Source organism: Nomascus leucogenys, chromosome 3 (genome assembly GCF_006542625.1).
Source record: "Nomascus leucogenys isolate Asia chromosome 3, Asia_NLE_v1, whole genome shotgun sequence".
Lineage (NCBI taxonomy): Eukaryota > Metazoa > Chordata > Mammalia > Primates > Hylobatidae > Nomascus > Nomascus leucogenys.
The window spans coordinates 95,905,898-95,920,932 of NC_044383.1; the positions used below are offsets into that span (position 1 = coordinate 95,905,898).

Here is a 15,035-nt window from a genome sequence, read left to right on the forward strand (position 1 = left end):
AAACTGTGTTCAAATAAGGCAAACACCAACCTGTAACCAGTCCAGCTGTTTCTGTATCTCACTGCCAATTTCTGTACATCATTTCCCTTTTTTGTCTATAAATCTTCTTTCACCATGTGGCTTTGCTGGAGTCTCCATGAGTCTGCTGTGATTCTGGGGGCTGCCCGATTTGTGAATTGTTCATTGCTTAAACTCCTTTGAATTTAATTCAGCTGAAGTTTTTCTTTTCTAACAGCTGAGTCTCTAGGCACTGGCCTACAATTCTACAGCAGAGGGGACTGTTGGCTAGGCTGGCCTCATAGAGAATGTATGAGGGTGCAATTGTTGTTTTTTTAATTAAGAGTAGCTCAACTTCTTTGTCCTGTGAAGAGTCACTTGAGTGACCCTCAGGATTAGGGAAATTCTGGGTGAATGAGCAGTCATTGTCCTGGTATTAAGGTGGAATGAAATCTTTTTGACTCAACCATGATTGCCTCACTGAGGTCCTTCTTATGCAAAGCTGAACACCAGGGAGGAGGTAATTCAATTTGGGTAAGTCCCGGGCCTTTTCTGGGGATAAAGTCTGACACCCCAGAAGCTGCTCCCCAGTAAATGAACTCGAGAACTGTTCAAGGACTTAATTATGGGTCACAGACAAGGAAAGGCAAGGAGGCTCCTAATAGAAAACCTTGAGTAAATCAGGGGGGTTCTAGGTCAGTGACCTGTGCTCAAGACCAGGGCCTGAGGTTTCAGGGGGAGGGCTTTTACTACTGGGTATGGCCCGTGGCTGTGCTGGAGGAGCAAAGGTGAGAAGTGTAAATGGAAAAGACAGCTCAAGTGCATAGCTCTCTTGTCCGAATGTGGTGTTAAGGGAGAGGCACTGCTACCCGTGCAGAGAGCTGGGCCAGACATAGACCATCTCCACTGGACCAGCACCTGGGGGATGGGGAAGGGACACTTCTCCATAACTTCATGGGGCAGTGAGAAGAACTCCTGGAGTGTGGAAGTCACATCAGCCTCCTTTGTTTAAGTCTGAAGGCTTTTGGACAACTCAGGGGTTGCTGGAGAGAGTGAAGGGGCCTGCCTGCTAATCTGGCATGTGAATTTTCAAGTCAAGTTTTTGCTTGACAGAAAATTCAAATATGTAACCATATAGGTGCCCAGAGTTTGAGAGAAGTAGATCACACCCTTACAAGAGCTTTAAGCCCTATGTAAGTGTTTTAAATCATGAGTGAGCAGTTTCTTGAAAGATTTAACTCCCTTTGTCCCATCCTCTCACCCCATTCACTTACCCTGCAGTATTGCACACACTTTCCATCAGAGAAAGTTCTAAGGCTTGAATAGCCAGTTCATCAGGTGCTGTCATTCCTTTATGAAGATGCCAATTTAACATAAGTGCCAGCTCTGTTTCTGGGTGATTGTTTAGTACATAACGCAAAGCTCCTCCTATTGATAAACGCTTTAACCCATATTCGCTTGTAATTTTTTTGGCAACTGAAAAACATAAAACTTTTAAATTAAATGATTTAGATTCAGGGGGAACATGTGCAGTTTTGTTACATGGGTATATTGCATGATGCTCAGGTTTGGGCTTCTAATGATCCTGTCCCCCAAGTAGCAAACATAGTTATGGCAGTGGCTGCTGCCATCACACTGGCTGCAGCTGCCCAAACCATGCTGCAGACCCAGGCCTCCTGCTCTATGGAGGAAGCAGCAGCCTCATCCTCCTGGGCGTGGCTATAGTCACTTAAACTGCAGCTATGGGTCTGAGCCTCCCTGTGCTCTTGGAGGCAGCCAGGAGCAGGTAAGACCTGCCCTCTTGGATGCAGCTGCAGCCACCTGATCCACAGCTGCAGCTCTGGGCCTCCTGCTCCATGGAGCAGGCAGGAGCCACGGACAAGCAGGAACCCTGCCCCTTCTGATTTGGCGGGGTGGGAGCTCCCTGGGTGCAGCTTGGGGGGTTCTCCCAGGTGCAGGACCCAGGCATCTCTGCATCTCTGCAGCCTGCATCCTCAGGGGCCTGGGAACCTCCCCAACCCCTGCAGGCTCAGGGGTGTCTGCTCCCGCTGCTTGGCCTCTCTCTGCTCCTGGCCCTACTCCCATCTCTGAACAGGGGTTGGGGCCAAGCCCCAGGGGCCATAAATGGCAGTGGGTGGCAGATTGATTCCTGGGCAGAAGGGGGTGGGTCCCCAGTAAGGCCCTACCTTGAGGCCAGGGAGGGCCTGAAGGCTGGGGGCCGGGATGCCAGTCTGTGGACAGGAGTGGGGACTCGTGGTGCCTGTTCTGGGCCTACCCAGGGCCACCCATGGACCAATCAGCAGGCACTTCCTCCCCTCTGGGGTCCATAAGAGCCTTGGGCTCAGCCAGAGCAGGGGAGAGGACGACCAGAAGACAAAGAGGGCAGAGAGATAACAGGATGACCAGCTGCAGAGAGGAGTACCCTCTCTGCTGATAGCTGGAGAGGACAGGATGACCAACTGCAGAGAGAAGTATCCTCTCTGCTGATAGCTGAAGATGACAGAACAACCAGTTGCAGAGAGGAGCTACCCTCTCTGGTGAGAGCTGCAGAGATGACCTGCCAGCAGATAGGAGCCACCCTCTCCAGGGCCTCCTCTCTGCTGAGAGCAGCAGACATCAAGACAACCAGTAGCAGAGAGGAGCTACCCTCTCCAGGGCCTCTTCTCTGCTGAGAACTGAACACTGGACAGATGACCTGCCGAAGTAGAGGAGCCACCCACTGTGGGTCTCCTCTGAGCTGCTACAACACTCAATTCATGTTTGTCTTGTTTACTCTTCACTTGTCTGCCTACTTCATTCTTCCTGGATGCAGGACAAGAATTTGGGCAAAGGTGCTGCAGCCACAGAGATTTCAAGCCAGAAAAGATCCAACCCAAAGATACCAGAACAGTAGTACCCAATAGATAGTAAAAAACAAAACTCTAAATTTATTTCATTTCACAAACTTATCAGTTCACCTTAGTTTTAGACTCTGGCTAATGATATCAACAGCAAGCTAATTTTCACATTTCTCAATGAAATTTCAAAAATTAAAATTGCCCTATTTTATGGAACTAATAACTGTCAAAGTTCAGTCATTAACAGTACTTCAGGTATGTGGCTATAGAGCTGGCTAATGAGCCAAATCTGCTTGTTTTTTTTTTTTTTCCCTTAACAAACCAATTTTAAGCGTTTTCTTTCTTCTGCATGAGGTGGCAAAATTTTTGAGAGCTTTGCAAGTCATCTTATATGTACTCTTACTATCTGGTAGTATGCCCCAAATAACAATATAATATTCCTGTTTCACTGAATTGTATCATTCCCCTTTCTGTCCATTTATGGACTCCATGATGCAATCAGCATAGCATACTCTATACAGTTAGATCTCAGTTAATCCTCTAGGAAATAATTTTTAAAATGTATAATGGCACACTTGACATTTTAATAGTGACTTACAGCCTATGAGGAATTTTTCTTCTGTGACTTTATTTGATATTTTTAACTATTTCATCAGGTGGGTGGAATGGATATTGAAATTCCAATTTTATAGATGAGGGGAACTGATTTGTCCAAGGTTACATAGATGTTGACACTGGCTGAAAGAAGACTCACACTGGCTTCTCCTGAGTGAGACAACAGACAGATAAATGGCTTCTAGTAGCTAGTAAATGTGGGTGTGCTCTGTTGTGTGTATATTCCTTGCCTGAGCACTGTGTGGAGATAGCAGTGGGTGGAGGATACTCAGAACTCTACTCATCCCATGAGGATGACGATTGCCCAGGGACCACCATCAGAACCACCCAATAAGGAAGTTCCTGTGAGAGCCACAGAGCACGTAACTTCAGCTTTGCACAAATGCTGGAATGAGATCTATTTTTTTAAAAGTTCTAACAATAATTAGGCTCCTAAAATTTGACACCTTATTTAAAAATCAACCACCATTTCTTTTTTTTTTTTTTTGAGACGGAGTCTCGCTCTGTCGCCCAGGCTGGAGTGCAGTGGCGCAATCTCGGCTCACTGCAAGCTCCGCCTCCCGGGTTCACGCCATTCTCCTGCCTCAGCCTCTCCGAGTAGCTGGGACTACAGGCGCCCGCCACCACGCCCGGCTAATTTTTTTGTATTTTTAGTAGAGACGGGGTTTCACCGTGGTCTCGATCTCCTGACCTCGTGATCCGCCCGCCTCGGCCTCCCAAAGTGCTGGGATTACAAGCGTGAGCCACCGCGCCTGGCTAAAAATCAACCACCATTTCAACAAAAAAATGAGATATCAGGTAATCTACATGTTCACCTTGTGCTCTGGATGTGGGATCTTATTTTGCATGTCAACGTTCTGCTGTCTTTGGAAAATATCATTATCTTTGTGAACATTTAGGATATGATTATATCAGAGGCGTGCAAACAAGAGCAACTCCATCTTGAGTAGGGGATGGGTAAATAAGGCTGAGACATACTGGGCTGCATTCCCAGACAGTTAAGGCATTCTAAGTCACAGGATGAGACAGAAGGTCAGCACAAGATACAGATCATAAAGACCCTGCTGATAAAACAGATTGCAGTAATGAAGCCTGCTAAAACCTACCAAAACCAAGATGGCAATGAGAGTGACCTCTGGCTATCCTCACTGCCACACTCTCACCAGTGCCATGACAGTTTACAAATGCCATGACAACATTAGGAAGTTACCCTATGTGGTCTAAAATGGGGAGACATGAATAATCCACCCCTTGTTTAGCATATCATCCAGAAATAACCATAAAAATGGGCAACCAGCAACTCTTGGGGCTGCTGTGTCTATGGAGTAGCCATTCCTTCACTTTCCTAATAAACTTGCTTTCATTGTACTCTATGGACTCGCCTTGAATTCTTTCTTGTGTGAGATCCAAGAACCTTCTCTTGGGATCTGGTTCTGGACCCCTTTCCTGTAACAATTATAGACTCTTTTGTCATGTTAAGAACTTTATAAAGCCAAAATAAACTTTTCATCTGAAGAGCTGGAACATAAAATTCCCTTATCTCTCTTCTTTGTTCTCTATTCAGTCAGTCATTAAGACTTACTGTTTTCCTTGGAAATGTATCCTATATCTGCCATTTCCATTCTGTTCTCATTGTGACCACCCACTGTTCTTATTGTTATCATGTCGTCTTGAAATACTACAACCAACCAAGTTTTGGACTATTTGCCTGAAAGTCCAAAGTTACACAAAACATTACAGGAATATAGTTTATCAAATGCCTTTCCAGCAATGATTAAGATAATTGATTTACTATTATTACTTGTTTTGAGATAGGCTCTCACTCTGTTGCCTAGGGTGGAGTACAGTGGCACAATCATGGGTCACTGTTGCCTCAATTTCCTTGGCTCAAGTGGTCCTCCCACCTCAGCCTCCTAAATAGTTGGGACTACAGGCATGTGCCACCACTCCCAGCTAATGTTTTAATTTTTTTGTGGAGATGAGGTCTCACTATGTTACCCAGGCTGGTCTTGAACTCCTGGGCTCAAGTAATCCTCCCACCTTGGCCTCCCAAAGTGCTGGGATTACAGGCATGAGCCACTGTGCCTAGTATAGTAAATTATATTTATAAAATATTTTCATATACTTTATATACTTAGAATATTTGACTATAATTATGAATATTAGTTTGTAATTTCTTGTATTGTCTTGATTAGGTTTTGATATTAGGGTCATGTTAATTAAAAAATGGGTTTGTATCCTATATGCCTTTTTGACTGTATGAACCATATTCCTTAATAAAAAAGAAAATAAAAATAACTTGGGAAACTTACTCTTTCCCCTTGCTATGGGAGAGCTTATAAAAATACAGGCATTATCTCTTGAGTTTTTAGTTCTTTGAAAATTTGCTATAATTTTTGTCTAAAACAATTTGATTCTGGGCCATTTCAGAGTTGGGTTATATTTTTGAATGCCTTCTCTTCAATGGTTATTGGTCTATTTAGGTTTTCTATCTCGTTTTGAGTCAATCTTGATAGTTGGTTTTCTGAAGAAGTGGCACTAGTTTTCAGTCATTCTCACAGGATTAACAAGAATTCTAGACAGAAATATAGTTATAATAAGCCTGAATCAGGCTGCACCTTTGACCCACTTCCTTGTAACTGAAAGTCACATAGCAGTAGTTACTGATCACTGGCATCCCCATCATTCCTATAAATAGGATTTCTGATGTCAGACGCACAAGACTTTTGTTTAAGAAAGATAGGATCTCTGATGTTAGAATAACAAGGCTGTTGTTAAGGAATTCCTTAAGCAGAACCTAAATGCCAGCAGAATAGCTGACACCAAGAGGAGGTTTAAAACCCCCACCGAATCAGCAGAAGTCAGTTTCTTCATCTCCCTGTCCCATAACTTCACCCTGCATTCTTCAACCAATCAATGATTTTTGCACTTCAATTCAGCCCACTCCGAACCTCTTAAAAACCCTAGCCCCAAATTCCTCAGGGAGACAGATTGGAGATTTCCTCCTATCTCCTCACTCAGCCACCCTACAATTAAATGTCTTTTTCTGCTACAACCCAGTGTCTTGGTGAATTGACCTGCCATGTACATCCGGTACAAGCAGATTCTTTTATGCTTGAGGAAAACAAAGGCAAACATAAGCTCACCTGTAGTTTTCCCAGATTTTGGAGGCCCCACAATTATAATCCTAATGGGCACAGTAGGCTTAGGTTTGGGTTGGCGGATATATTTGATTGGGTTCTTCATAAATTTTTCTTTTGTTTCTTTACTAGATAAAAAATAAATATACTGACGATGGATTACAGGATAAATTGGATTCTCTGCATTTTCAACTGGCTTGATTGTCTCTCCTTCACTTAGCTGCAACATATACACAGTTGAATTTGAAAGTTAGTTTGAATTTTTACAGCACTTCCCTGAAACACATTTGAAAAAAAATTTGTGACATAGGAAAAAAAAATTTCCTTACAGAATAAGAAAACTAATTATAATCAAAGATTAATATTAAACAACTGTGGAAAAGTACACATTATTTTACAGCCGTATGTAATCAATGCAATAGTTCTTAATTGGCCTTCAGTTTATGACAATTATAGTCCTTCTACTTCATTTATAGTGTGTTTAATGTATACTGAATGTTTCTGTCAAAGAGCCTAAGGTTGTTTGCATTTATTCACAGGCCAATTTATCCTCACAAAGAGGTCCATTCCTAAGGTGATGTCATGGATTGAATTGTTTCTCCCTTACCTCCTCAATTTCTGTTTGAGGCCCTAGCACCCAAAGTGACTTACATTTGAAGACAGGGCCTTTAATAAAGGAGGTAATTAAGGTTAAATGAGGTCAGAAGGATGGAACCTGAATCTGGTGGGACTGGTGTCCTTACAAGAGGAGGAAGAGACATGGGGGTGGGCACACAGAAAAGGCCACATGGGGACACAGATAGAAGGTGGCCAACTGCAAGTTAAGGAGACAGGTCTTGCCTTGTCAGAAAAACCAACCCTGCTGGCACCTTGATCTTGAACTTTTAGCCTTTAGAACTGTGAGAAAATAATTTCTGTTGTTTAAGCTACCAAGTGGTATTTTGTTACGGCAGCCAGAGATGACTAATACAATTGGGTTCTTGGGTTATCTTTTGGGGGTATACTAGTAGGGCAAATCCCACTGGGTTCTCTTCTATATTTTTGTATAGTTCAAATCCCACTCACATAAACATTAAGAGCTATCATGAAAGGGAAAAATACCCATAAAAGGCAACCTAAGGTGTGGGTAGGAATGAAGTTGGAGGAGTGGTTCCACATCTTTGCATTGGTGATGATGAAGACTGGGCAATTGATCAATGCTACGTTTGAATATCTTTTTATAGCATCAGATGGGCAAGTGTCAGCCATTCCTGGACTTGACAGAGTAGGTGTGAAATAGTATGGCAATATTGCTCCTCCCTGAGAGCTACCTCAAGACAGTTGTTACAGATCAATGGTAGTGTCAACATTATAATTCTTGGGCTAGAGTGAAGTGCATGGATGGCAGTAAATGCTAGAGATAAGGAGAAACTCAGAGGGAGGTAGGGGTGTCTCCTCTATGTTATACAGTTGGTGATAAAAGAAAAGCTGAAAGTTTAATGATTCCATTTTAAATCCCAAAGTATTTTTATAGCTAGATGAGACTACTACACAATACTTACAATTTTTGAAATTATCCAGTCTTTTTCCTTTAAAAAAAGACATACCTTTGAAAAAAATAAATAAGGAACATGGCTTTCAGGTGCATTTGCTGAAATTACCTTTACAGGGTCCCAATAGCCGAATGAGCTTATATACTTGTAGGTAAAGGTGAGCATTTTCTGGGCAAGGGGTGCTGGTATTGGATGACATTTCTCAAAAATGCTTGCACGATTTTCCACCAGTGGTTTCAGTTTCATATTCAATGTATATTGTACAATGTGATTTTTCCGAGCTCCATTAATGGAAATTATTGGTATCAAATACCTCTCAAGTTCATCCTGATAAGAAAAGTCATAAGAACAAATATATTTAGTGAGAAAAAGGCTGGTAGTATTTAGTCACAGCATGTAGATACTGCTGGTGACTGACTACTTCAGTCCAGAACACAAATATTTTTCAGCTTCCAAGTGGCTGCATGTTGGTGACTAAACTTACTCTGATCCTCTGTGGCTTCCACGTTGCTCTTAATTTATGGACTTATTGCATAATTGTTGAATGATACTGATAAAAGGAAATACAGCCCTAAAATATACATTTTTGAAATGTTTAAAAAAATGGCATGAACTAAATTGCTTTAGTCTGATTCTCAAATATTACTTTTGAATTATAAAAAGTGAAGGAAAAGTAATAACCTGTATTATTTGTAAATTATGTGTATCTGCTTCAAATTTTTCTCCTAGTTCACCTCTCAGGCGCTCAGTTGCATCCGTTTCCTGTTCTTCATCTTCCTCGCCACTCATCTCTTCCTCATCTTTTGGAAACTCATCTTCAAGGATGTTTTCAATATCATCATTGTCTTCTTCAAGTTCTTCCTCACTAATCTCTTCATCATCTCTAACAACATTCTAAGGAAGAAAACATTCCCTTTTACTATACATGTAAAATATGTAACAAAAGACACTATTAAATCATCTGGAATATTTTGTAATGGGTCGATATTGGTTGGTATTGTATGTTGACATTCATCTAGTAACGCAATAAGGTTTTAAATATCTGACACTTTTGGGGGTGTTATAGAACCCTTTTATGTCATGTTGCCAGAATTATTTTTCTGGTTCCTTCTCATTTAGGTAGACTATTTCTTCTAATTATTTTTGAATTTATTTTGGATTTGACTGGTTTTTTAAAATTTCTTTTTTTTCTCCTTGAGGATGTGACTTTATGTTTACAGTTGCTTGTAACTTCTGGGTTCCCTCAGGGTGAAGCCTCTGTGCGTGAGTTCCTCGGTGGTGGTCTTTGGAATGATGGCTTTCTCAGTTGCTGGTTGTAGTAGCAGTGTGCTCAATGTGGAGCGGGTTCACTGTCTCAGTTTTCTGCCTGCCTTCTGGTGTAGGCTGTAGCCCACTGCTTCTTTCAAAGGGTCTGTGGTTTCTTTCAGTTTTCCTGTTAAATTCCTGTGTTGCTTCTTGGAAAAACGTTCACAGTGTGAATCTCTACACCCTATTTTGTCTTTCCAAGTTGGGGAGGCATGCTAACACTGCCTCCAACCTGCCATCTTGGAAAAATTGTTTAAAAATTTCTTTGGTACTCAGAATTTTAATACTTTCAAGACTCTGGCCCCAAAGTGGTCCCACAAATAAATACAGAGACAAAATATTAAATGTTATTTATGTCTATGATTGTCAGAATGTTACATGTTTTTGATGGTCTTCAGGAACAATATTTAATGCAGTTTACAGAGTATAAAACACTAGCTGTCTTAACTGGGACAAGATGTTTCCTTATCTGTAAAATAAGAATAATAAAAGTACCTCACAGGGTTGCTGGGAGCATTAAATTAGTTAATACATGCAAAGCCATTAGAAAAATGTCTGGCATATGGTAAGTATGTGAATGTTACCTATTATTGTGCTCTTATAGTTATTATTGTCACTTTGTGTAAAGCAGTGTACAAATAGGACAGCAGATGCTTTTTCAGAGGCTATAGCCTATCTGAGAAAACGAGAATAATACATTAATGATTATTAAAGACCATGACAGGATATTGGTACTAAGTCGTATTGTATAGGCTTTAAGTGCTATAGTTCACTTTGCACAAAACTGAATCCTATAATAATCATCCTCCTGCACTGCCTCCACACTGTTCTCCCTGTAGTATTCCTTATTTCAGTTGGAGAACTGCCCTCCAGCCTGAAACCTGGGAGTTATCTAGACTCCCAGGATGAGAATCCTGGATGGGAAGGGATGGGGGGTTACAAAGGACTGTAATCCTAAATAATGCTCAACACTCCCTCCCTTGCGGCCCCTCTCCACTGTTTGCCTTCACATTGTCTCTTGCCTGCAATCTTCAGGCTACTTCCTAATCTTTCTAAATGACCAGGCCTCTGGTCATTTAGTTTAGTGAAAAGTGCCTGGAGATGGGATTTGGGCATGTGAGTGCAGGGAGGAAGATAAGAGCATCAGGACCCATTCCTGCTCCTGCCCAAGCTCCCCTTCCTCCAAAAGGAGCTTGGCTATGGAGCAGGGTTTTTCAGTTCTGGTTCCTTTTAAAGAAGTTTGAGATCATTTGGTCTCCTTATGACTTGTTCCTTTTTATTATATCTTGTCAATTTTCTATCCTGATATTTAATTTTCTAAGGATCACTGCAAGTATAGTGGGATAGGTCTACACTACAAGCTGGGACATCTTAGTTCCAGATGAACTTGTGCTCACCTCTCTGGCTCCACTGAATAGCTCCTACAACTTTTTATTAAAAATTGAAATTGTACAATTTTTAAAAGAAATTCATTTTTATTATAAAGAAATTAAATTATATAGTATTGTATAACATAAAAAGTAGAAGTCTTTCATCACACTCCTATCTATATTTCTACCCTCCTACCTGGAATTAATTTTGGTTAACAATTTGGTTAGGAGCCTTAAAAATGTTTTACTACATATATATTTAATTACATCATATTTTAAACATAAATGGGATTATTTTATTTTCTACAACTTTAAAAAAATTAGCAATGTATTTAAATTTCTTTCCATATGAGAGCATACATCTCAATTTTTTTCAATTAATTAAAAAAATTTCAGCTTTTATTTTAGATTCGGGGTACGTGTGCAGGTTTGTTACAAGGGTATATTGCATGATGCTGAAGTTTGGGGTATGATTGATCGTGTTATCCAGATAGTCAGCATAGTACTCAATAGTTATTTTTTCAACCCTCTCCCCAACCCTCCTCCTTCTAGGTGTTCTGAGTGTCTATTATTACCATCTTTATGTCCATGAGTACCCAGTGTTTAGCTCCTACTTAAAAATGAGAATACAGGGTATTTGGTTTTCTGTTCCTGTGTTAATTTGCTCGGGATAATGGCTTCCAGCTGTATCCACATTGCTGCAAAGGCTATGACTTTGTTCTTCTTTATGGCCATGTAGTATTCTATGGTATTATACATATGTAGCACATTTCCTTTACCCAGTCCACCACTGATGAGCCCCTATGTTAATTCCGTGTCTTTGCTATTGTGAATAGGGCTATGATGAACATATGAGTGCATGTGTATTTTTGGTAGAACAATTTATTTTCTTTTGTATATATACCCAAGTAATGGGATTGTTGGGTCGAATGGTATTTCTGTTTTGAGTTCTCTGAGAAATCTTCAAACTGCCTTCCACAGTGGCTCAGCTAATTTACATTCCCCTCAAGAGTGTATAAGTATTCCCTTTTCTTTGCAGCTTCACCAGTATCTGTTGTTTTTTGACTTTTTAATAATAGCCATTCTAGGTCAGGCATGGTGGTTCGTACCTGTGATTCCAGCACTTTGGGAGGCTGAGGCTGGCAGATTGCTTGAGACCAGGAGTTTGAGACCAGCCTGGGAAAAATGGTTAAACCCTGTCTCTCCAAAAATAAAAAATAAAAAAATAGCTAAGTGTGTTTCTATCTGCAGTCCCAGCTACTTGGAGGCTGAGACAGGAGGATTGCTTGAGCCCTGGAGGTTGAGGCTGCAGTGAGCACTCCAGCCTGTCTCAAAAAAAAAAAAAATAGCCATTCTGACTGGTGTGAGATGGTATCTCACTGCGGCTTTGACTTGCATTTCTCTGATGATTAGTGACACTGAGCATTTGTTCAGATGTTGTTGGCTGCATGTATGTCTTCTTTTGAAAAGTGTCTGTTCACATCTTTTGCCCACTTTTTAACAGGGTTATTTGGTTTTTGCTTGTTCAATTGTTTAAGTTCCTTATAGATTTGGAATATTAACCTGTGTCAGATGCATAGTTTGTGAATATTTTCTCCTATTCTTTAGGTTGCCTGTTTACTCTGTTGATAGTTTCTTTTGCTGTGCAGAAGCTCCATAGTCTTAGGTCCTTGTGGGAGCTAAGCTCCCACTTGTCAATTTTTGTTTTTGGTACAATTACTTTTGAGGACCTAGTCATAATTATTTCCCAAAGCCAATGTCCAGAATGGTGTTTCCCAGGTTTTCTTCTAGGAATCATATAGTCTGAGGTCTCACATTTAAATCTTTAATTTATCTTGAGTTAATTTTTTTATATGGTGAAAGGTAGGCATCCAGTTTCATTCTTCTGCATATGAATAGCCAGCTAACCTGGCACCATTTATTGAATAGGGAATCCTTTCTCTATTATTTTTTTGTTGTTGTTGGCCTTGTTGATCAGATGGTTGTAGGTGTATTGCTTCGTTTCTGAGTTTTGTATTCTGTTCCATTGGTCTATGTGTCTGTTTTTGTACTGGTATCATGCTGTTTTGATTACCATAATCCAAGAGTATAAAGTTAGGTAGTGTGATGCCTCTGGCTTCTTTTTTCTTGGGATTGTTTTGGCTATTTGGGGCTCCTGTTTTGGTTCCATATGAATTTTAGAATAGTTTAAAAAATCTGTGAAGGATGTTATTGGTAGTTTGATAGAATACCATTGAATTTGTAGATTGGATAGTATGGCCATTTTAACGATACTGATTCTTCCAGTCCATGAGTATGAAATGTTTTTTCATCTGTTTTGTGTTGTCTCTGATTTTTTTCAGCACTGTTTTGTAGTTCTCCTTGGAGAGATTTTTCACTTCCTTGATTAGCTGTACTCTTAGGTATTTTATTCTTTTGGTGGCTATTGTAAATGGGATTGCATCCTTGATTTGGCTCTAAGCTTAAATGTTACTAGTATAAAGGCAACTAATTTTGTGCATTGATTTTTGTATCCTGAAATTTTACTGAAGTTGTTTATTAGTTTCAGTGACCTTTTGGCAGAGTCTTTAGGGTTTTACAGGTATAGAATTATATTGTCAGCAAAGAGATAGTTTAACTTCTTTTCCTATTTGGAAGCGTTTCTTTCTCTTCACTGATTGTTCTTTGCATCTTAATATTTTTAAACGCCACATAGTACTTCATAGTATCACAGTTCATTTAATCATTCTTCTATTTAAAAAATGTGTGTTTTTTCTATAGAAACCAGTTTAGAAAGTAACAAAACAAACAGTAAACGGTAATCACTTTTGACCCTTGTGATATTTGGTTCCTCTTTCCTGCCAGTGATGATGAGGAATTTAGCTAACTTACATCACTCCTCTTTCTGCCTGTTGCCCAGTTTTAGTCATATTTTCACTCTTTATTTTGTAATTGAGTGCTTATAACTTTAAATACTATCTCCAAATCTCTATTTATTGAGCTGCCCTCTTTAGATGTCTGTTTTGATTCCCCATTAAGAAGATGTCCTTACTCTTCCTTCCAAGTCTCCCTTTCTTCAGTTTCTAAGTATTTTGTCTCCAATATTACTACATTTATGTCCCTGTCCTATAATTGGAGTTCAGTATTTGGTGCTTCATGTAGAAATTGATTCTAAAAATTAAAAGTAAGCAAACAGCATTTGATTGATTCTGAATATGGAAATCTAATAAACAGCACCTGCTATGTTAAATTACATAACCCTTATTCACTACAGCTGGAGTTAGTAATACAAGGAATGCAATTCTATATCAAGAAACATGCACTATTCTAAGTAGAATGTGTCTAGTATCAAGACCAAGCATCACTTTTTCTTCTTATTCAAAATCATGCTACAATTACATTTGCCCCATATTTGAATAATACTCTTATTGTCTCTCCCCACCCCCATATTTCTAGGGTTTTTTCATTTGTTTGTTTTATTGTTGTTTATTTTGTGAGCAGAAACAGTGTTATTCACCATATCAATTGGCTACTCTTTTCAGGAAGAATATAAAAGAGGCTAATTTTCACAAATCTAAAGTATCTGAAAATTTTTCCATTTCATTTTCTCTCATTATAAACAGTTTGCTAAGTACAGAGTTCTAGGCTGAAAACCATTTTCACTTAGAATTTTACAAGTGTTGTCTCTGTCTTTTACTATCAAGTATTGTTACTGAGAAGTCTGATACAAATCTTACCTCCATTCCTTTGTAGATATCCTTTTAAAATTTTAGAAACAAGTAGGAGCTTCTCTTTATACCTGTCAATCTCAAATTTCATATGGATGTGTCTAATGCACATCTCTTTTTATTTATTCTGCTTGGCATTCCATGGGCCCTTTCAATTTGAAGACCTCCTGCTCTCTTCAATACTGGGAACTTTTCTTCTAACATTTCTTAGATTATTTCCTTATTTTATGTTTCCACTATTTGAAATGCATATTGGATGTTGACCTTCCTGGATTGACCTCATAGATCTTCAGTTTTTTTCTTTTGTATTTCCTATCTCTTGCACTTTGTTTTATATTTGAGAAACTTCTTGGACTTTTCCTTTTTTTCAATTTAACTTTTAATTTATTTTAGTTTTCATTAACTCTTTTTTGTTCTCTGACTTTTTATAGCATCTTTTTCCTGTTTTATGGATACAAGTTTCTTCTTGAATTTTCTGAGAGAAAGTGAAATTCTTTTAATATTTAATGATGTTTCCTGGGTTGTCCACTTG

The 15,035-nt window shown here is 39.5% G+C and overlaps 1 protein-coding gene across 1 annotated transcript in view; it reads right to left on the minus strand.

The window, feature by feature from the left end:
- AK9 (adenylate kinase 9) overlaps positions 1-15,035 on the minus strand; it is a 216,128-nt gene that overhangs the window by 15,298 nt on the left and 185,795 nt on the right. Inside the window, exons 30-33 of the mRNA XM_003255556.3 lie at positions 8,803-9,015; positions 8,230-8,448; positions 6,596-6,809; positions 1,272-1,473 (exon numbers count right to left, since the gene is read on the minus strand). Coding sequence (XP_003255604.1) covers positions 1,272-1,473; positions 6,596-6,809; positions 8,230-8,448; positions 8,803-9,015 — 848 coding nt within the window. The remainder of the gene's footprint in view (positions 1-1,271; positions 1,474-6,595; positions 6,810-8,229; positions 8,449-8,802; positions 9,016-15,035) is intronic.